The sequence below is a fragment of the Botrytis porri genome (assembly GCF_014898465.1).
Source record: "Botrytis porri strain MUCL 3234 chromosome Unknown BPOR_004, whole genome shotgun sequence".
Lineage (NCBI taxonomy): Eukaryota > Fungi > Ascomycota > Leotiomycetes > Helotiales > Sclerotiniaceae > Botrytis > Botrytis porri.
In genome coordinates, this window is record NW_024066078.1 from 2935393 (window position 1) to 2961041 (window position 25649).

General features: G+C 23.4%; 3 protein-coding genes across 3 annotated transcripts; all 3 read left to right on the forward strand.

The window, feature by feature from the left end:
* Positions 1-10332: 10332 nt before the first annotated feature.
* EAF01_003769 (uncharacterized protein) lies at positions 10333-11667 on the forward strand (the record flags this gene model as incomplete). Its single annotated transcript, XM_038912023.1, has 1 exon — positions 10333-11667. One exon carries the CDS (start codon positions 10333-10335, stop codon positions 11665-11667), a length of 1335 nt encoding a protein of 444 aa, XP_038773258.1.
* A 10030-nt stretch (positions 11668-21697) lies between these two features.
* On the forward strand, positions 21698-22252 carry EAF01_003770 (uncharacterized protein; the record flags this gene model as incomplete). Its single annotated transcript, XM_038912024.1, is given in 4 exon segments — positions 21698-21737; positions 21748-21788; positions 21800-22027; positions 22076-22252. The coding sequence occupies 4 exon segments, from the start codon at positions 21698-21700 to the stop codon at positions 22250-22252; spliced, it is 486 nt and encodes a 161-aa protein (XP_038773259.1).
* Positions 22253-22256: 4 nt separating this feature from the next.
* On the forward strand, positions 22257-22944 carry EAF01_003771 (uncharacterized protein; the record flags this gene model as incomplete). The annotated part of the gene is made up of 2 exons (XM_038912025.1): positions 22257-22442; positions 22651-22944. The coding sequence occupies 2 exons, from the start codon at positions 22257-22259 to the stop codon at positions 22942-22944; spliced, it is 480 nt and encodes a 159-aa protein (XP_038773260.1).
* Positions 22945-25649: the final 2705 nt, after the last annotated feature.

Genomic DNA, 25649 nt, shown 5'->3' on the forward strand with positions numbered 1-25649 from the left:
AAATATATATGAGTAATAGTAGATTTATATATTATTAATGAAATCATTTATAAATTCGAAAAATCGGATTATGTTCGGAAGCTAGAAAAACCAAGGTTCTTTTTCTTGAGCAATTCTAATAATATATATCCCCACTTTATAGCAAAAGGTCTTCCAAGTCTCACATATTTTGTTCTTATATTTATTACGTTAATCATTAATAAAGATAGGAAAATACTTTAAATTGATTAACAGAATATATTGAAAAACTCTTGTCTCTTTTAAATAATAATCATAAATAAATAAGATTTAAAAATGTAATACTTTATATAGAATATATAATAATTCAAAATGAAAATTGTAATAGTTATTAAGAAAGAATTCAATCTGCTTATTAATATATATAAGAATTATTATATTAATTTAATCAAAGAATTGGAATTCGAATCTGTAGGTTCGACCTCTAATTTAGGATTCTTGATAACTATTGTTCTATTATATATCACTTCTTTAACTCCTATAATGAGTATTATAATGATATCACTTGTTAAATGATTTAAATAGGAAAAAGAGTTATAGGAATATTAGTGCTAAATGATTATTAAAGCTAAGAATAAGATTAGGAAGTAAAACAATATATAAAATGTATAAATTGTAACGACTAATAATTTGTTATTAGTAGAATAGCAAATTATGTATTAGTATACTTAATGAAATAGATTTCTAAAGGATACAAATAAATTAAAGAATCTGATGGATTTTATAAGATTTTTGGAAGTTGAGATGAATATATAGGATATAGAATTCAAGAATAATTCCTTTATAAATTAACCTAATCCTTCGATTTCGAATCGATATAGGGCTTTAACTTTACCCCCTCTTTTACTAATCGAATTAATTCAACCCGTTTATTCTATATAATTTGTTCAATTTAGTCAAGCTATAGACTCTATTTATACACATCTAATACTAATGTAGATTAGTTAATAGGGAATTGATCTTCAGCAATTTCAAACAAGCATATTCGAGATTTCAGATATAGAGTATAATAGATTCAACCGAAGTTATAGCATTAATTTTATGCAAATATATTCCGTTTCCCATTTTTAAGCATTTAGAAATCTAATATAAATATTTAGATAGTATTTTGTATTTTTAGTTTTACATCAAAATCAAGATTATAATGTTTATCAAAGTAATATGGATTTTAGAAATAGGAATATAGAATTTGAAAGTAATGGGAGATTTGATAATAATTAAATATAATTTTAACAATCTCAAGTATAATTTTAGTAATAAGAATAATTCCAATTAAACACTTATCAATTTCAAGTCAATATTAGCGATCAAAATTAATTTGTTATTATAATGTAAATATAGTTTCAGAATATAATTATAATAAGGATTATTTATTAGGTTTATTAAAGCAATTTAATTAATAAAGCGAAAATCAGTAAGAAATTAGGGAAATTTGATAGAGATTAGTAATTGCTTTATATTTGCTTAGTTTATTTTTTTTTCTTTAACTTTAGTTTATAGCTTTTTTATAAGGATATAGAGAATGTTTTTTAAAGAGAGCATTTAATATACTAATATTAGTATACCAGAGTATCGAAGTATATATAAATAGCTTCTACATAGTATAATAAGAGCTTCGTCCTTCTTTCACATTAAAACTGTACTATTGATTAAAATAAGTTCATAATAAGAAGAATTATTTTATAATTATTAGAATATGAATCTCTAATAATTTGAGATAATAGAAAAGATTTGAAAAAGAAAGAACAAATCTTTAATTATATGAATATTCTTATATATCTAATTATAAAACTATTATTAATAATCTATAATCTAGCTATATTTTCATTTTATAATAAGAATTTAAAACTAGAAATTAAATATTATAAATCAATTATTTATATAAAGAAATCTAAAATTATAATATTGTAATTAATATAATTAATTGAAAGAACTTGAATTAGAATCTAAAATATTATTAAAGAAAAATTAAAGGTCAAAGTTATATAAAAGGTTGTAAAGAAGAAAAAGACTAATTTATTAGTCAATTTTATTCTTGATATAATTTTTAATAAAAGAATTAGAATTACTTTAAACTCAAAATTCTTAAATATTAGAATAAAAAAGAATAAATTTATTAATTAGTTTGATATAATAAAAGAAGGAAACTTTTATATAAGATTATTTTTGTAATAATTAAGTAAAAATAGAGCATTACTTTTCTTAATATTCTTTAATAACATTATTATATTTAATTAACTTGAACAAATGTTTGAAGATAATGTTAGCTTGAAAGATAAGGTATTAATAATTATATATATAATTATTATTACATTTATATAACAATATAAAAAAAGGAAATTAAATGTTGTATTTAGAATACCTGATTCTGAATTATTAATTATTTTCATTTTAATGTTAAAAGGGGACTTTTTAAATCCGAATAAAGTTTCACTAACTTTATATATATATGTGATATTATTATCGAAAAAGCTAATAAAGTATACAAACCTAAACAAATATATTTTCGAATTATATTTCAAATATATAATAGAATTAAAAATTCAAAAACTCGAAAATATAAATTACTAAAAAATTATTAAAAGATCTAAGACTTAAATATATTTATTATCTTTGAAATAAGTATATAATTACAAATCGAATTTAAATAATTATTTGAAAAGGTATAAAATTAGATCAATAATATACAAGGATGTGTAAGATACTTTAACTATTGAAACTACCTTTATTATTATCTTGATAGTAATATGATTTTGGATAATAATAATACTTATAATATAAAAAGACTTAAAAATAAAGTAATTTGATATAATAAATATATATATAAATATATTCAGATTAAATATCTTTAAATCTATTATTTGTTTCTTACTAAATGGGTTTAGATAATTAAATATAGTTATAGAAGTAAACCAGACTTTTTATAATCTTAAAGACTTTATAACATTTTAATATAAAGAATTCATATTAAAACTGAAATATTTAAATCTAAAGGATAATAAAGAAGATTTATATATTTATTATATTAAAAATAGAATAATAAGATTGTTATTCTTTATAAATGATTATCTTATAATATATATAAAAAAAGATAAAGAAGAAGTCTGTTGGATAATAATTGGACTTGGGTATTATTATATACTAAAGGAATTGGGCAATATTAAATGGTTTTTGAGGATTTGGGTAATAAAGAATAAAAAACTAAAAAAGCTATAGCTTATTTATAACATTTATATTAAAAAGATTATAAAGAAATTCAATCTTATAAAAAAAAAGTGTTTATTAATATCTTTATTTTATTACAATTTATTTCAATATAAAGAATAATTATTTGAAAAAGATATCAGAAGGTTTTAAGAATTAATTAGATTTATTCTTTATTTTATTATAATTTGAGTGGATATAGTATTTGCTATAAACAAATTATTATAATTCTTAAAGAATTCAAGTTCTATTTATTTAATAATTATAACAAAAGTGATATCTTATCTTTAGGGTACTAAATTCTTATCAATTGAGTATATTAAAAATGATAATAATATAATATAATATATTATAATATTCGATTCTTTATTCACTAATAATTTAAAAACGAAACAATTATTTTAAGGATATATAATCTCAATGTATAAAAGTTTAATATTATAGAAAGCTTTTTATCAAGATATTATAATCATATTAATAACAAAAACAAAACTTTTCAGTATTAAAAGGATTGCGAAAGAAATTATAATATTCAAAAGGTATTTTAAAGAAATATAACTTGAAGTAGTATTTATATAGATTCTTTGTAACAATTAATAGATTATTCGCTTGATAATAGAAGAGAATTGTAGGATTTAAACAAAACTATGTTATATTGATATTCAAAATATATAACTATAACAAAAATATAGGAAAGGAAGCTTTATTGTTATTTATATATTAATAAATGAAATACTAATTAATAGTTTGATAAAGATATTAATCTAGCAAAAGTTTAAATGTTTTTAATTATTATTAGATTATCAAAATCTTTGTGAATATATTAAAAAAATTAATTAATATATACCAGATCTGATTAATATAACTTTACAAAAAATCAACAAAGTTATAAATATCGGGTAGGTTTATTAATATTAGTTATATTATATTTTCTTTTAATTATACTTATATTTTCCTTTGTTTATAAGTATAATTTATTGTTATAGATAAGTGAATATTTTATTTGTTTAAAAATACAGATTTGAGAAATACTAATTAAATTTGAAAATATTTATTTAGAATTTATTAAACTTATTATTGAAATTATTTATTATTGTAGGATTATATATTAATATTATTAAAGGATCAATAGTATAAAAATATATAATAAATAAAGAGTGAATAAGGGAAATGTTATAAAAATTGATAATAGTAATAAAATGAATAAATATAAAATAAACTATTTAAATAAAAAGAATGTAAAAGAAAAGTATATTAAAAAATATTTGAAAAAGAATATTTTCAATTTAAAGTTGAAATAACTTGAATAAAATTGAAAAGGATTTGGGAATAATATTTATTTGAATATGGGCGGGGAGATGTATTTCTTGGGAAAAAGAAATAAATCGAAAGAATAGATTAGTAAAAGTAGGGTTTTTATTATTCTAAAAAAGATTCTAATTATTATTTCAAATCTAAGGAGTAAAGATTTCTTAACAATTATTAATAAATTAGACAACTTAATAGATAATATATTAATCAAATCCTTATAAAAAGAATCAATTGTATCTTTAAATCCTAAAGTAAACTTTAGTTTATTTATATAAACAATTATTTAAATATATATTTTCCTTACATTTTCCATAATTACATAAGAAAAGAATAATACTTTTATTAAAATAATTATATTCTAATAAATAATAAAATTCATTCAATTAATATCAACATTATTCTTAATCTTAATAAACCTTTCCTCAAAATACTTATACAAATTCTTTAAACAAATTATCTTATAATCCCAATAGCTTTAATAAACAATAGAACCACTATAATCAAAGCAATTCGAAGATTTACTTAATATAAAACATTTAAAATAAGGAAGACAAATTAAAGAGTTTATAATATCAAAGCTAAAATTAATTTAAAAAGTAATTAAAATAAAAACAATATAAATCGCTTACCAAAACTTAGTAATATATCTTTTCTTCTTAAAAGGATACCTTTTCTTTTCAATATAATCTGAACTAGAATCTTCAATAACAATTGAAGATTTATAATTCTGATTAACAGAATTAATTACCTTTTTAAAGAATTAATTGAGATTAAGCAAATATATCTTTTCATTAAATCTATTATTAAAAATAGAAATATTATTTTTATATTAAATAGGAATTTTCTTCTCTTTAAATATATTATTATTAATATTATTATTATTATTATAATATTCAGTTTCTTTTTTGTATTTATTATCTTTATATTAATTAAAGGAAGATAGGGAAATATATTAAGATTAATAAAATAAAGATTGTTCAAAGTTAATTATAAATAATTTAGTGTTATTTATCATAAATGAATTATTATTAAAAGATTTTAATATATATTATAAAGTAAAAAAACGAAATAGAAATTGAAAGAGATTATATTCTTTTTAGTTTTTGTAAGGTAAGGAATTAGTATTAATTAGAATAATTGAAGGTTACTAAGAAGAAGTTATATTATTATATTGATTGGGGGAGATGACTTATGGGATGTAGTTATTGAAGAAGATAAATTAGGGAAAAAGTAGTATTGATATCAAAATGATTGAATATTAATATAAAAAAGAGAGAAAGGAAAGTTGATTATTATATACTTTTAAAAGTATTTACAAATTAATCAATCTGTAATATTATTTACTATATCAATAATATAAATCCTTTTTAATTTTATAATAATAAAGATTGTAAATAACTATATAAGAATTAAAAGCTCAAGTATATCAAAAATAATTATATTTTAGCATTTTACAATTAATAGCTATACAAAAAGACAACGAAATTCAAAAAGAAAAAAAAGATTAAAGATAATATGTATAACAAACAGAACTATATTAAATATAAATAAGTAAAGAGTGCCGTATTAATATATAGCTTTATAACACAGTATAACAAACAACAAGCTTTTTTTGATAATAATAAATAATTATATTAAATTATAATATAACTTATACTTTACATTATAAAAAAATTAATAAACTAGAATGATAAGTATTAAATAAAGATAACAATTTTAAGTTTTATATTAATACTTTAATATATAAGGGTTTATAAAAATAAAAGATATATAAAGAATATAAGATTCCGGGGGAATCTCGACCAAAACCGAAGATTACGCTTATATAATATATCATATGATATAATTAAAAATCGGATTTTTTTAAACCTGGTAAGAGCCTTATAGGTACTCAAAATCCCTATATATACTACCCTTCGGGTAGTAGGCAATAGGGATAACAAATATAATAAAACTCTTCTTATAATACTATGTGATTCACCTCAATATTATAAAAAAACTCATTAATTCTTTATAGGGAAGAATACTATTATAATATTACATGAAGAATTCTTTATTAAAAAGGAAATTCTTTATTAGTTCATTATTCGAAATTACAATTTATTATTTTAAGGATTTAGAAATATCATGTAGAAGCTAGCTCAAAGCGGAATAACAGATGTAATAATAAATAATAAATTTCTTTATTTAAAGGTTAATATTACGAAAGACATCACATGACACATTCGCATGTCATATGAGGGAGTCTTAAGGAGCTACGGGCTCCAGGAGCATACGGATCCTAGGGGTTTCAGATGATGAAGATCTATATAACAAATGAGTTTCATTAGAATATAAAGCTTCGTACTTAAGAACAATCATTAGTTTCATTATTATAGTTACGAGAATTACAATAATTACAACCTTATTGAATTCCTACTTGAAGTCTAGTCTAAATTATCTCGAGAGATCTCTAGACACTTCCACGTGACTCTAGAGGCAGCTCCCGTAACAGTTAATTTGAAATTAATAAAGAAAATAATTTTAAAATAATTTAATTTCAAATCAGATTTATAATATACACCACCTATATATTTTAGACTATATAGAGGATTAGAAAAAGTATAAATGAATAGCTTAAACCTTGAAAAAAAGATTTTATTCTAGTATCCACTATTAAAAACTTATTAAGTTATTAATTAATATATAAATTGAATCGAAAATCTATTTATATATTATAAGAACTCTATTTAATAGTTTTATTTATATATTCCATAGGTCTAAGCTTCTTATATAGTACTATTTATAAAGTACTATTCCTAATCGAGCCTAGTCTACCCCCTGCTAAGCGTATAGTCTAAAATACTAAGTATATTTTAAAAACTTTATATGAATTTTAGCTTAAAACCTTAAGAAAATTAATCATTTTCTTTTTATCAATTGTAATTCAAAGGTTATCGAGAATTTAATTTAAATTTCAAATTTACACTTGATTTTTATATAAAATAAAAATGAATATTTTGAAGCTTCAAATCTTTATTCGAAAAATCCCTACGGTTTCTGAATTTCTGAAATGAATTTAAAATGATCTGAATTATATACATATAAATTTTTGATATATTATATTATATTTTAATAGAGACATTAGTAGTTTAAAAGAGTAATTTTTAGTATAAAAGATTGACTGAAAACAAGAATGAATAGAAAATAAAGAATTCACTAGTAGGTATACAGACTTATAGAACAATGTAATAAGAAAGTATAATTCCATATTCAAATTTATTAACTTTAAATTTCAATTAAAACTTAATATACAAGTTGATATCAATTAGATTAATAGATTATATTTTTCAAGTATTAAAAAATAATATGTTTAAGATTTGTTTTAAAGAAGTTAAATTTAAGCTTAAAAAACAAACAGTATGTTTTCTTATTATAATTTTTAATAAAAAGCTTTATATTTTTCTATAAAAACATTAATATTGACTTTTTTAATTCGATTTTGAAAGTTTATTATATCTATATGCTTAAAATTTATATAATTAATTTTCAAAAAGATTTATCAAAATTTTAAATTGTAATTAAATTATTAAAACAATTCTTTTCAATATGAAATTGTACTTTTTCTCTTGAGTGTCTTGTAAGTCTGTACACCTACTAGTAGTCTAACTTCAGTCGAGTATTCGACTTTCTAACTACTTCTGTTTTGAGCCACCCTTTAATATTAAAAAGTGCTTTTTCAACTTACTATTATTTTTATCAAAACATGATACAAATTATCGAAAGTTTATATATATATAATTCGGATTATTTTGAGCTTAAATTCAAAGGATTTAGATTTTGAAAATCTTTTTAAATAAAGATCTGAAGCTTTAAAATATCGATTTTTGAATTTATATAAGAATTATATATAAATTTGAAATCAGTTTTCAATCTTTAATAACCTTTAAATTATAATTAATAATAAAAAACTATAACCTTTTTTTAAAGGTTTTGAACTTGAATCTATATTAAACATTAAGAAAAACATTCAAAAAAATTAATAATTATAAAAAGATAAATCAAGTTGAGAAAAATAATCCCTACAATTCTAAAAGTATTCTTATAGATGTTTATTTATTAGAATCTTCTTAGTTCCTTTAAATCTTTTATATGATAAATAATGAGAACTTATAATAAAAATTTATAGTTTATTTTTAATAATTTAAATCAAAAAGTTATTAAAGATTTTTCAAAAAACTAAAACTTGTATATGGTTCATATACAAATTAAAAAGTCGATATTTTGAAGCTTCAGATCTCTACTTAGAAGAATCATAAAATTTAAAATTATCAGTATAGACTTAAAATGATCTAAATTATATAGATATAAATTGTTAATAAATTTTATCTATAAATAAAAAAGCTTTTTTTGTTCATTTTGATAATAAAAGGTGGCTCAAAACAAGAGTGGTTAGAAAGTCGAGTACCCGATTTATGTCACCTTTAGCTTTCAGACCTAATAATCAAAGCCACATTGTCAGACCTTAGTCTCCTGTAAAAAAAAATCGTCCGCATGCTCTTTATCTACAGCATAAAAAATGTTTTGGCTGAATTATTGAAAATGCAAATCTTCATGTATAACCCAGTGTAATGTAATATTAGTTGCCTGGATTGGAAATTGACTTGAGTGTTTTTTTCTCTAAAAAAAACTGTTAGAATCGGGCCTCATTTCTCTCAATGTCAGATAAAAGCACGGAAGATATAAGGCCATCTAGTGGGATAGTTTATACATGAGGTGCTTGCTTTCCAATCGTTTTAGGCATATTCAACAGTAGGCTGCGCAACGGGTACCCGCGGGGCGGATAATAGCCTCGACAGATAATCCGCGGATAATCCGTCTGCAGAGCGGATAATTCAGAATCTGGACGGGTAATCTGTGAGACGAGTACAAATTATCCGCGGATATCCACCTACCTGTATATTATATAATTATTTATAATTTTTCATAATTTTAGTATAATTTTATAATCAATATAAAAATTAGCATAAATCTAAGCTTGGATCACTTTTGGGCTGGAAAATAATCTGGGAATAGCTTCATATTTTAAGCGAATCTCCGCTTTTTTCGGAGAATCTATATATCCACGGATTATTTACAGATAATCCGCAAATTATCCGTAAATAACCCATATATCTGCGGATTATCCGTACGGAGCGGGTAATTTTAAAGCCTCGACAGATAATCCACGGGTACAGATAATTTGTGCGCAGCCTATTCAACAGCTGCGAGAAGTGACGAACTGAGTTATTGTCATATAGCAGCAGTAGACAAAGCCAGTTTCTCTTTAGACTCTAGCTTCATGACCCGTGGACGACGTTGATGTTGAGATATTCCTGTTTTTGCTGCTCACCAGATTTTGTTCCGATTATATTTAACAACGATTGCCCATAATTCCGAAGTCACGGGCTTTTGACCGAGAAGGAAAATCAATTACATCTGATGATGAGTTGTCACGGTTCCGATATATCTGGTCTGGTCATTGGGGTTTGGGAATCGCATTGATATTAGTATGTTGAATTCTCTGTGGTTCGATAATCTTATTTTATCCTCATTTAAGCTCATAGGTCAATGATAGAAAGAGTCACGATGGCGTGATCGTTTTGCTGACTAAAACTGTTTAGTAATCGAGATTCTTACTATGAATGTTAAAAATCCTTTCAAGAGGCCTAAGCGACATAATAAGTAACCTTATGCCTTGTCTGTTCAATTACTTTTACACTTGGTTTTGATACTCATAGATATATCTTTCGCGGTAACGTGATAACTTACTTTATAATAATGTTGATACCTTTACGTTCTATCCCCAGAGCTCAATTTGCTCGGACTTCTCGAGGTTTTGCGACTGTATCACCTGTGGTTGGCCACAGCCGGAATCACAAAATTGTCGTAGTAGGCGGTGGTTCCGCTGGCCTTGCTATCAGTCATCAGCTCCTTAGGCAAGCGAATCTTCATCAAGACGACATTGCTATTGTTGACCCAGCCACCTGGCATCACTATCAACCTGGATGGACTCTTGTTGGAGGTGGCCTTAAGACAAAGGAGAGTCTCCGAAGACCCTTGAAAGAATTGATTGATTCGAAACTTATGTTTTACAATACCGGTGTGCAGGGATTTTCTCCAGATGAAAATTTCATTACATTGAAAAACGGGGATACTGTTAATTATGACCAACTCGTTGTTGCTCCTGGTATCATGGTTGATGTTGAAAGTGTGAAGGGATTATCCGAAGCACTTGGAAACCCGGACTCTCTCGTGTCCTCTATATACAATTACGACACTTGCGATAAGGTCTTTGGTACAATAAAAAAGCTTCAAAGGGGAAAAGCCATTTTCACTCAACCAGCCGGCGTTATCAAATGTGCTGGTGCTCCGCAGAAGATTATGTGGCTAGCATTGGATCATTGGAAACGTGCTGGCCTTTATGATATTAAAGATCCTTCCAATTCCGCGATAAGCATTTCTTTTGCCACTGGTCTCCCGACCATGTTTGGTGTACCTAAATATAGCGCCAAGCTTGAGGAATTGAGAAGAGAAAGGTTGGTGGAAGGGTTGTTTCAGCATGACCTTACTGTCATCGACGGGAACAAGGCCACTTTTACACGTCCAGATGGTAAAGGTCAGGTCACGAGAGAATTTGACTTTTTGCATGTGGTACCAAAGAATAAACCACATGATTTTGTCAAGAACAGCATACTCGCAAATGATGCTGGTTATGTCAACGTCGATGAAGGGACCACCCGTCATGTCAAGTACCATAATGTCTGGTCTGCTGGAGACGCTTCAAGTCTGCCAACTTCAAAAACGGTTGCAGCAATCACTGCAGAGGCACCAGTTCTGGTTCGAAATTTGCTCTTGGCAATTGATGGTCGGGAACCTGAGGAAATCTACGATGGTTATACTTCGTGTCCTCTCTTGACTGAATATGGAAAGGTACTTCTTGCAGAATTTAAGTACGGCGGAGTACCAAAAGAGACATTCAATAAATGGTTCGGTATCGATCAAGCTATCCCGCGAACAGAATTTTATTATTTGAAAAAGAATTTCTTTCCATGGGTGTACGGGAAACATATGGTGAAGGGTACTTGGGGTGGACCAAAGGGTTGGATCAAATAATTAGAATACCTTTTAGATCAACCAAATCGTATCAATAATGACAAATTTTTAGGAAAAAACCTCCTTAATGTTATTTTATAGGCCCTTTGAATGTATAGTGTTAATCTACTTTGCGACGTAATTGTGAGAAAAAAAATCTGTAGGTCTACCAGTAAAAAGATGAACAAACGGAACACTTCTTGACATTTCAAATTTCTGATACATTTGGTCCTCAACTGTTTGATATCAGAATATATCTGTTTTACTATTGAATCTGAAACTAATGATTGTAAAAATTCTCAAAATATTCGAACCCAGGTTTCAAGGATTCTGCTGAAATCAATTTTGTAATGTCCCATTAGTTCGTTTACCCATTGCTCGTCTCTATGCACTGATGGTCCATCACGTGATACTAGTCCCGTGAGTCTTGTCGTCCTGTCTTATTTCCTGTCCTAGGGCTAATCCCTTGGGAGCTTACTAATCCTAGCAAGACCTCTCTTGCTTACTGTGTCCTGTATTGCTTATTCTTCTTAGGACCCTACTGTCCTAGGAACCATGTCCTATGATTCAGTGTATTCTATAACTAATACTATATACATGCCTGAGGCTTTCCTTGGGTGCCTAGTGTCCCCCGGTATACTGCAGCTGAATCACTGAGGCCTATAATACCATTATAGCCTATAAGTCAGTGATTCTACAGCCTGTTACTAATCCGTTGTAACATAATATAACAATAATATGAATTATAGTATTATATTGACTTCATTATCTTTATAATGATATTAATATTGATTAGTAATATTATAGATTAGAAGCCTGATATTTTAATTTTAATTGTAATATATGGTTTAAATTAAGGTTAGCATTTCTTTAAAAAGATGTAAACTCTTGTATTATTCTAATATGATTTGATATTTATCTTTGTATAAATAAAAATGGTCGATAATATAACAATGGTTTTTATATTAATTTTAATTTATATTTTATTTTTTATTATAATATATATTGATAAATAAGAATTAATAATATTTAGTTTGAGTTTAATATTATATTTTTCGAATTTAAATTTTATTATATTTTAATAGAATTAATATTTTATTATTTATTTACTATTTGTTAAATATAGTAGGATTATTTGTAGATTTTTTTATATTTTAAAAACGTTGTATTGAAAATATTGAATATCTAGTTCTAAAATAATTTGATAATATTAAATTTATTAAATCTATTATTAAATCTTTAATTTTATTAAAAATTATATTTAATGATTATAAATTAATGGTAAATAGATGAGAAGATTATTCTTTTGATATTAATTATACAAATGAAAAGGAAATATAAGATTTTTATAAATACAAATTGTATAAATATAAATTCAGCGATTTTTATAATAAAAAGTTGTAATCGGATTATACTATAAGTTTTAAGGATTTTAAATTAGAGTATTTTCTATTTACTAGAATGCAACTATTATATAAGTTATAATATAAACTTTATATATATGAACTACTTGTTATAAAGTATATAATCTATTTGAAGCGAATAGTCAATAAGGTATTAATTGATGTATAATTTATAATATTCTAATAATAATTAAATTTTAAAATTGTAAATATTTTTAAAAAAAAAGTTTTAGTTTCAATTACTAAATATATTTGAAAGAATTATAAAAAGGTTGAAAGTATTATTAATTATTCCCGAAATAATTAAAATAAAAGATTTAATTAGACAAGCTATTTATAATCAAGATAGACTTTTATAACTTTTAAGCGCTATATTTAGATTATTAGACATTAATCTATATCAATATAATAATAAGAATAAAAATGTTAAGAAGTATAAATTATATATTCCTTTTTTATTAAAATCATTATTATAATAATAAACACTAATAATTTGAGATTATATTATTAATCTTTCTACCAATTTATTATTTATAAAAGAGTATTATAGTTTAATAAAACTAATACTTATTCGATTTATTTAATAATTTAATATTGAGGTTATTCTGATACTATTATAATTGTATTTCTAATCTAATCTCTAAAATCTTGATTAAAAGTAATCGAGATTAACTTTAATAAAGGTATGGATATCCTATTAATTTAGTAATAATATAATCCTGTAATAATAAGCTAAATAATTAATTAATAATTTATTTAATGATAATGATGATATAAGTAAAGGAAGAGGAAATAATAAAAATAGAAAAAACAATATTTCAAATTGAAATTAATATTATAAAAGTAAAAAAGGAAATAACTCAAAAAGTATTAATATTATTTAAAACATTTTATTTTTTTAAAGATTTATAAATATTAATTAGTTTTTAAACAATCTTATAAAACTTTATAATAAAGCTAACAAATATAATAATCAAAATGATAATTTTGCTTATAAATTCTTAATCTTTTTTAATAATTACAAATATATTGATATATCTATATTACTATTAAAGAATATATTTCTTATTATATTTATCAATATTATATTCGATTTTTATTATATAAATTTAGACAATTTATTTAATATAATAATTAAGATTTATAATTTGATAATGTTTATATTTGAAGGTCTAAAATATAAATGTAATTTTATATAGTAATAAAAAACTATTATATTTAAAAATGTAATAATAGAACTAGATAATGAAAAAAAAAACGATATTTTAATACCTATAATTCATAATTATAAAACTTTATTATATATATAAAGGATTTAGCTTTATAATAAGAATAAAAGAATTATTTTATTAAAAAATTGTAATTATATACACTCTAATACAAGTATATTCTTTAACTTACTTTCATTTTATTAAAATATTCCAAATCTTTTAAAAGAATTTTATTCAATTATTATAATATAAAAACAAGTTTATTCTAATAAAACAGTAATATTCTATATCGATTACAAATACTATCACAATTGAAATGAATATAATCAAAATAGAAATTCTAAATAAAGTAATCAATGTTTATTTAAACCATATATAAAGAAAAAATGCTTTGTTTACAGGAAGGAAAACTATTAATCAACGTAATATAATAAAAAAGAATATAAGGAATTCTGATGTAAATACAAGGAATAATTCAAAAATAATAATTTCAATAAAAGCTTTGAATAATTTCTTGTTTAATATAAAAGATTTATTGAAGATTCTAACCTTAATACAGATAATAAAGTTATAGCTTATTTTATACAATTCGAATTTCAAAATCTACCTACATAAAAACCATATTCAAGTTTTATTATTTAAAATAGATTTATAAATAAATAAAAGATTGTTAAGGATTTACTCAATAAATCTTTTATATATACTCTAATATATTAATCTTAACCTAAAAATATAATATATATTAGTAAATATAATACAAGGAAATTTAAAAGAATTATTATTGATATAGCTACAACACAATAATCAATAGTAAGTTATAAGTAATATATGGTATATAAAATAATAATTAAGGATATTGTCTTGAATATAAAAACAATAAGAATTGTAAATATAATATTCGGAATTGATAAAGCCAAATTAATCAATTTAATATAATTAAATTTATCATTAAAAACCATCGAATTTTATATTATGAATATAAAAACATTATTCTTATTATCCCTCAAAGATATAAACAGGTTTAATATATACTATAATAATATTCTTAATATAATTATTACAAGTAATATAAGAGAATAATTTCTATATATTTATTATAATAGATATATAATATTTTTATAATATATAAATATATAATAATTTATATAACAAACTATTAATGATAATATATACTACCTTACTAATACAAAACTATAACATCTATATTATCACTTCAATTATTTATTAGTATACAAACTTTTATAAGTATTCTAACAAATTGATTATAATGATATTATACAAATTAAGATTAACAAATTTACCAAGTTTTATTAACATTATTAAAAGTATAGAAAATCATTATGTTGATTTAAGTTCAATTTATAAGATAATATTGATTTCAATTATTTAATTATAATAAATATAATATATATCAATATTAATCTTATTCTATATATTATTAATAAAGGTATATAATTTCAAATAGTATAATGGTTAAACAATATTATTGTGAAGTATATTTTTAATATATTTCGAAAGTATTAGATAAATATTTATATTAACTTTTTAGATTATATTATATATAATGTTAAAAAGAATTTTGTTAATAAGGAATTTATATAATATATAATAACCATATTGATTAGAATAAAGAATGTATTGATTGAAGCTTATTAATCAATTGAAATTGTTAAATATTATTATACAATTATTAAATAAGTGTACAATATTATTGTTAATAAATTAAAGAATTTTATAACAAAAAAGATAATATTATAAATAATTATTAAAATAATAAATAATATTATAAAATCAAACAGATTAGTTCTAATACTTTTAGTATTTAGAGTATATTTATGAATAATCAATCTTGATTTACCAATACTTATAATTTTATAATAGTAGATTGTAATTAAGAAGGCAATAAACGAAATCAACAAGTTACAAGCAATAAAATAGATATTAAATATATTGAATCAATATAACAAATTATTTATAATAATGCTATATAATCTATCTATTAATTTAAAGGTTTGGATATAAAAAGAATATAAAGGTTAGATAGATTTATATTACTTGTTAGGAATAAAAGATAAGATATATATTATATAACTAATAAATAGTTTAATAAAGTTTTATATTATTTAAATCAAATTATATATAAAAGAGAAAGATTAATCTTAAAATCAACTTTATAAAGAATTTATTAAATTAATATAAGTAATAAAATCAATATAACCTAAATAATTTATTGAGGGTATATAAAAGGTATAATTAATATAAATGATATAAAATATATTATAAAAGAATAGAAGAATAACTTTATTAAAAATTAATAAAGTTAAATTAATTATTTCATTAATTATTATATAAAGTAAAAACAAAAAAAAAACCTTTTTAAATTTATTTAAAAACTTTTAATTTTTATAATTATCAATTTTGCAAATTGTAATTTCTATATTAATAATCTTCTTTATAAACAAAAATATTGATTATATTAAATTTGAGGAATAAGTACTAAACTTAGCATTTTATTTTCTAAATAATAATGAACTTAATAATATTAAATATATAAATTACTTTATAATATCTATTAATAATTCGATATTAATAATTTTTATTGAATTAAAATAAAAGGAGATTAATAATTTAATAAAAAATAGTTTTTTCAATTTGTAAAGATTATAGATATATCTAAAAATATGAGAATATTCAATTTATGGGTTGTTAATAAAATGAAGAATAAAGAAATTGATAAAATATTCCTAAAATTTCTATTAATAATACAAATATAAAAAGATTAAAAAAAAGGTACTATTTTGATATAATTATTTATAATATAATAAATTAGTTAATAAATAATATTATTAATAATGGTTATATTTTTAAAGAATAAAATAATTATAAATATTTATAATATTATATAAGTATATATATAATCAATATTAAATTTAATTCAAAGGTTTTATGTACGACCATTAATGAAGATAAATATCTTAGAAGGTTTTATTCTATAAGTAGTATAATTATTATATAATATCCCAAAAGTAGGTAATTATTAATTTAATATTTATTATAAGCATTATATTAATACCTTTAAAATAATATAATTGACTTACAATTTGTATTTCTTATATATAATTAAAAACAATATAATATTTGATATTATAGGATTATAAATAGACAATATATTTATTATCACTAATAATAAATTTATAAATTATAAATAAAAAAAACTTTATAATATTAAATTTATAATAAAAGAGTGTGAGATATTTATATTAAATATATTATTTAAGTTTAATGGTGGATTAATTACTTAACAAAATAATGGTACAATTTATTTTAATTAAGAGAATTAATACGAAAACTTATATTTAGTTAAATCAAACCTATTTGATATATAAGGAATATATAAAAAATTAAGAAAATTTGTGATAGTAAAAAATCAATATGTTGTATAATATATTTGAGGAGTATATATTGTAATAATGTATTAATCAGAGGTAACTTTTGATTTATTTTATACTATATAAACTATCAATTTTAAGGGAGAAGATATCAATTTTTTTAATAAGTGTATTTAATGGTAGATTGATAATTTAAAGAGAGGCCTATAATTTGTTCTATTTAATATAAATTCTTTAAAATTGATTGTATTTATTAATATATCTTTTATTAATAACAAAGATTTATCCTTTCAAATTGGATATATTGTTATTTTAATAAACAAATATGATAAAGCTAATATTATTTATAAATCATTTATTAAGTGTAAGAGAGTTATTAGAAGTATATTAATATTAGAACTGTATATTATAATTTTAGATTTTGATATTAATACAACAATTAAAGGTATAATCGATAAGATCTTTCTGAATTGTAAAATCTTATTGGTTATATATATTAATTCCAAATCACTTTATAATTGTTTTATGAAACTCGAAATCATTAATGAAAAGAGATTAATAATTGATGTAATAACGATTTGAAAGGTGTATAAGGAATGAGAGATTGTGTAGATCAAATAAATTAATAAAGATTCTAATCCTATAAATGTGATAACTAAATTCAAGTTGTGTTAAACCTTAAAAGATTTGATTGATAATAATATTATAAAGATTAAGGTTATAAAATGGGTTGAAAGAGATTAGAAGGATGGGTGGTTATATAGGCAAAAAAGGTATTAATTAGAAAGATATGATTCAGCGATTTTAAAAAGTTGTTAATGTTGGGATAGGGATTATATGATTATATTAGTATTGATGTTAGTGTTTTTCAATACTATAGTAATACGTTTTGTAGCTTTAGCTTTTAGAACCTTAAGTAATATAACAATAGTGTGAATCATAGTATTATATTGACTTCACCATCCCTATTTCACCATCCCTATGGTGATACCAACAATAGCTATATCTCTTATCAAATTGATTTATAATGAAATAGAATGAAATAAAATCATATAAAAGATTATTAATAAATTAACTAAATTGATTGATTGTATTTTTCTTTTATGATATAAAATGATTCTGTAAGATTCGATTTAAATCGATCTTATTTATAAGCATAGAAACTATTAGAATTTCATTATAAACTATATAAACCTAGGATATTCTTTAAAGAAAACCTAGGAAAAAGCAAGCAAATTCAGCTTAATTAAGCTCTTTCTTATAATTTGTCTTCAATTCAACTCTTATATTATATTCGATTTGTTCTTTAAGCTAAAGTAACTAAATCTTCCATTATTATTAGAATATTATTATTAATATTATATTCTAGAAAATTACCTTTAATAAGTTATAAGCCTGATTAATCTAAAAACTAGTTTAAAAAGGGAATTAATTTGATTTAAGAATATATACTATATATATACAATTATTGAGCTATCGAATTTCGAAATTTCGAAATAATTTAATCGAATTTATATTGAAAACCACTTATAAATAGACTCTGTAATCTATATCCCTAAAGATAAATCTAATTGAATAAATAAAATTAAATTCCTAAAAGATATATTTATACTATAAGCTATTTATAACAAGTAATATATCAATATTCTTTATACTAAGGTACTTTAATTTAATTAGTCTTTATTAATACAGAATAAGATAAAAATTTAATTTAAAAGGTGATTGGTTTAATCAATCTCAACCCAGAAATTCGATTTTAAATCAAATTCATTACTAAATCCATTCAAATTCTAATACTAATTTTATTAAAACTAATATAAATTCAAAACACTTTTTTAAAACCAAATAATTTAATATAAAGATTTAAAATGATATCTAATATAATCTTTAAATCTAATCTCTTAAAAGGTAAATCCAATTATATTGAATAAATAAATCGAACTAAATTATATCTCAAAATTAATAGTTTATATTATATATTAATAATATAGAAATATTATTAAACAAAGCTTTGTATATAAATAAAAATATAGGGAAAACTTATTTATTTGAATTAATTATCAAATTGAATAAAAGAGTTTTAGAATATTAATAAAATAAAAGAAAAGCGCTAGAAGCAATTAAGTTTATAATTAGCTTTAAATTAGTCGAAAGATTTAAGAACAAAAATACGACTAAAAGCCTATGGGAATCTATTAATATGATTTTTAGAAAGTTTTCCATTAAATTAATAAAAAGATATCTAAATAAATTAATAAAATCTAATTACACTAACTTTAAGGAAATAGATGAATACATTAATTCGATTTAATTATTATATAATTATTTAAAATCTATGAAATATAATATCCCTAAAGCTTTTATAGCATAGTTTCTTTTTAAAGGCTTATCTAGCTCTTTTAATAATTTCGCCTCTAAAAAATATAAAGAATTAGTTAAAAATCAAGACGATATTAATTTAAATAAATTATTTTCTGAATTAATATTAAAAGAAACTAAAATACAATCTAATATTGATCTAAATACTAATAAAGCTAGCTTTAAAAAAGCTATTATTAGAGCTTAATCTATATAAACAAAGTAAATTCTCTTTATATACAAATAATCAAGTTGTACTAGCCCTTACTAAAAACTTTATATTTCACAAAAGAAGTAAGTATATGATAATCAGATTCTATTTTATTAAAGATATTATTAAATTAAAGGATTTAGATCTAATTTATATATCTATTAATAATTAAAAGACTGATGGGCTTACGAAAGCACTAGCCCGTACTAAACTGATTGAATTTACGAATCAGATTAATCTAAATTAAGATATATAATAAGATTGATTTAATATACTTATTGAGGGAGTATATGAGATTCTATAATAAGTATACTAAATCACTTATTAATATCTTACTAATCAAATTATATATATATTAATAATATAAGTATAATATAATTTTATATTATAAAATTATATTATTATATTATAATATAGCTATATCTCTTATCAAATTGATTTATAATGAAATAGAATAAGATGAAATTATATGGAAGATTGATAATAAATTAACTAAATTGATTGGTTGTATTTTTCTTTTATAATATAAAATGATTCTGTAAGATTCGATTTAAATCGATCTTATTTATAAGCATAGAAACTACTAGAATTTCATTATAAACTATATAAACCTAGGATATTCTTTAAAGAAAACCTAGGAAAAAGCAAGCAAATTCAGCTTAATTAAGCTCTTTCTTATAATTTGTCTTCAATTCAACTCTTATATTATATTCGATTTGTTCTTCAAGCTAAAGTGACTAAGTCTTCCACTATTACTAGAATATTATTATTATATTTTGTTCTGGAAAATTACCTCCAACAATTATAAAGAGTATTTTTCTTTACTCAAGCTAAATCTTTAAAATTATTAATTTTTTCAAAACTTTTCTTGAACTTCTATATAAATTCAAATTTAAGACTTTCAAAAAGTAATCAGTCTTGTTTTAATAATTATAGTTGAAAAGTTATTAGAGATTTAAATAAAATCTTCAATTTGTATGTAATTTATATATAAATTTGAAAATCGATATTTTGAAGTATTAGATTTCTATTTAGAAAAGCCTCAAAAATCTGAGATTTTCAATATAAGTTTAGAATAATTTGAATTATATGCATTCGAATATTCAATAAATTATATTATATTTTGATAAAAATATTAATAAAAATATTAATAAATTAAAGAAACGATTTTTATTGTAAAAGGGTGGCCCAAAACAGGGGTGGCTAGAAAATGCGGGGTCCAACTTAGAAGTTAGATATATCATCAAGATTTACCACTGGGATCTCAAAATATTCACATTATCATCTCATATCTACACCACAATTTCTCAGGACGAAGTTCGACTGCTGAAGGATCTTTCAAGTGCTAGTGGGGCTGATAATACAGCCGTTGAATGCGATACTTGCGTCGTGTCTCTTTCGACTCGTCCGCAGTACGAAGCACTGTCGTACTATTAGGGAGACCAAGCTACAGAAAAAGACACCATATTGATTGCAGGAATGGAGTTCGAAGTTACCAAAAATTTGCATAACGCTCTCTGTAAACTCAGACTGCAAAATTGAGGCAGGACACTATGAATCGTCTAGATATGTATCAACTAGGACGATCCGGACGAAAAATCTTCTTGGCAAGTCCAGATGATGCTTGAAATATACCGACTGTCATTTAGATGTTTAGTCTGGATGGGAGAGATTCGAGATGATTTTGATTTGACTGACGCAGAAGCGGGAGTAGAATTTTGTGAATACATTGCCATTCTATCGGAATTCGAAGACGCCAACGCAGCTCCCGTCTCAACTTTTTTGGGTTCTTTGAATGATTTTAACCGCGTTATGATGGAGTTAAAGTCTATTTCTCATTCTGAAAATCAGTGGTAGACTCGAACCTGGACTGTGAACGAGGCTGTTCTTCCATCGAATCTGTGTTTAGTCTGGGGCTTGTTGCATATGGAGTGGAATGTATTGAGCCAGGCATTAGAAAATTGGGTAGAGAGGGCTAAACCTGCATCTATTCATTCTGTCTCGAGTGAAACCAACTTCGAGTTCCTTGGATGACTTGATGTGGCAAGTGGTATGGATAACTAGCACCAAACAGCGAGACCGCTATCCTCTCGATTTGATGATAAGTGGGCGAATGGGAGGGGCAACAGATCCGCGAGATAAAGTTGTCGCGCTTCTGGGCTTGATAGAAAAAGGACAGTTGTCAAATATAGTAGAATGTGATTACAAAGGTAAACCTTTCTCGGTATTTGCTTTTACGTCGAGGAACGTTTGGAGACTGTTCCTCGATTGATGAAAAGGATAACTAACGTCAATCTAGTAAGTCATTATTTAGTTTGCCGTGATTGATTTCTATATTCAGACGGACATACATTACACCCGTCATATTGAACTAGCACCAGTGCTGTATGAGTCTGTCCTATTGAGGTAATTGTTAAGTTCACCTGTTGCAGGTCGATGCTGCAGCGCATCATGCGTCCAATACCGTCGATCTGACATCATGGGAGTCAGATTTGCGACCACTAGCCATGGAACTCCGAATATCAGATGATCCAATACCTGGGTTACCCCATTGGTCCCTAGACCTGAAAGCCTGTCCAAGTAATGGCGAAGGGGATTACCCCTTGCAAGGATATCCTCATTATATAATGCAGCGAGCGCGACCGCCCGATAGACCGGGAGCTCTTGCTGAGTACTGCTTCAAAGACAAAAATGGTGCTATCGTTGAAAGGTATTCTAGTCGATAGCATTGAGTTTGTTGAAGGGCCACAATACGCACTAGTTAAGGAAATCTCTAATGAGAATCTCGTTCAAACGTTATCTTTATGGGCCGTTCTTGCGAACTGTTGCGCTGGAATCAATTAGCAGCAGACTTTTGGTCGGATGCTTATTGGGGATTTTGTCTGGAATGGCCGAGATTGGTTACTATCTCGAGCCTCCTCTGATAATGCCCACAATGCTTTTGTATTTGCTACAAGTGAACAGCTACCTCCCAATGCTGCTCGACCGACAATATCGCGTATGGTGAAAGACGCGGCATTTTTATTACAGAAAAAGGCGCATTAGGACTTGGAAATCGAGAGACGAAGCCTGGAGACGAGGTTTGGATATTCTATGGAGGGAAAATGCCATTTACCTTTAAGAAACGGCCTGATAACCCAGGTGAATACGATTTCATCGGCAGATGTTTTTTCGATGTAATCATGTTCGGCGAGTTTTTTGAAGACGTAAATAGAACGTTTTACGAGCAGATTGTCAGGTTGCATTAAGGTGATCCATCTTACAAGATCTTTTTGCGAAATATTATTGTATTTTGATAGAGATATTGATAGGTCTAAGAATCGGTGTCTGATGTAAAAGGGTGGCACAAAACAGGGCTTGCCAGAAAATAGGGTAGTTGACTCGCACCAACATTCGAGCTTTCAAAGTTGGTTGAACGTAAAATACTGAGAAGGGTTTTATAAATCAATTTTTAGCTTGTCAAATTGCATCGCAGCTTCATGTCTAGTATCGACTGAGATATAAAAACCATCAAGCTTACCAAGAACGGAGTCAGTAGTTGCGTGAGGAGATCTATCGTAGATAATGTCGTCGATGTCATTCCAAATCTCCTGACATGCACGTAGGTACCCTAATCAACGAAGCCATCCGGAGCGGATTTTTTCGCTTAGTATCGAATACGGTGGGATCAGTCGTCTTCTCCTCCTTCAGAGGTTCCGGGTCTCTTGAAGTCAGTCGTCAGGTCAGCTAACCAACGGGTTGACTGAGGGTTGGAAGTTGTTAGGATTGGTCAGTTGAGCTTGTAATGTTACGCTGATTTACATCAGTCTTATCTTTTCCTTTGATTTCACATCATTGAAGCATAACTTATCTGCATGTTTTGTATAAATTACATTTCTACTCGTTTAAACGTAATGCTTTCAGTTCCCAAGCTTTTTCGAGAAGTAGATTTGCTCTCTTTACCGATACCACTACTACCACCATCATCCGGGTTGCTAAATTCCACTATTATATAAACAATACATACACTTTTCTGATCATAATACTTGTCTTTATTGATTCCAATATTCAAAGCTACAGCATAAGCAGTATCACTCAATTTTAAAAGGCTTTAAAAATACTGATTTGTTTCGATGTTATAATGTACTTTATTAATCTATTAAATCAATTTAGTTATATTAAAATGAATTATAAATTTCTTTTCTTTTATAATTCAAATTTGATATTAGGATCGAAATCAAACAAATTGTAGAAGAAGAGTATAGAATATTAGAATAAAGTAGTATTATAACACTTTGTCGTAGAAGAACTATGAGAACAGAGTATAATTTATTCTTAAAATCTACAACTATAGAATTAAGAGTAAAGTACTCATGAAATACACTTATATATTAGTTATATATATGTAATTATATATATATACATATATGTATATGAGTAATTACAATTATAATTAAGATCGATTTATAATATTATTCCTTCTTTTAAAAAAGCTTATTTTTAAGCTTTACAATTACCTATTTAATTTATATACTACAATTTTAATAAAATATTGTTATGTATATAGTCGAATAACATAATAAACTAATTTAAACATAAAATTCTCTTTTTTGTAATAAAAATGTATATAAAAAACGAAATATATTGTTTTATAGTTTTAATAACGATTTAAACCTTTAAAGTATATAGACCTTTTCAATCTCCTTATTTCTTTTCAATTCCCTTTCAATTATTTTGTTTCCTCTTATTCTTTACTATTAATATACCTTCAACATTATCAAAAACTTATAGTAATAAAAGTTAATTATCATTCAAAGAAAATGTTTTCAATCACTCTTAAAAAAATGTAAATCATTAGATAAATAAGATAATGAAATAAGAAAAAGAATTCAAATAATAATGTTAATTAGCTTTAATTTAGATGAAAACTAATCTTTTAACAATTTAAGTATAATTAACAAAGACTAAATACAAATTCAACTCTATTACTATTCAAACTATAATTAATTATTACTTTATCCTTCAATTCATTATTATTCTCTCCTTTTTTATTATTACTTTTAATTAAAAAATCAACTGATATTTTGATTTAAACCATTCAATCTTTACTATTATATCTTATCTAACTATAACCGTTTTTACTTGTAAAGAATATCTTTTTAATTTTCTTTAAGTTTACCTATTTGTTTTTAACTTAACAATATAATTTTATCTAATTGTTTTTAATTACTTATAAAAAAATATTATTATTAATTTAATAAATAAAAGAAGTTCCTTTAATCTTTTTTATTTATATATTAATCATTATCTATTAAATTATAATTATCCTTTTTACTTTTGTAAAAGCTAATTTATTTAAGTAAATATATAAAAGATTCTAATAGAAAATGATTTTGTAAATAAAAATCGTAAAGAAAGTACAAAGTTGTTTTAAGACTAGAAAGAAAAATAC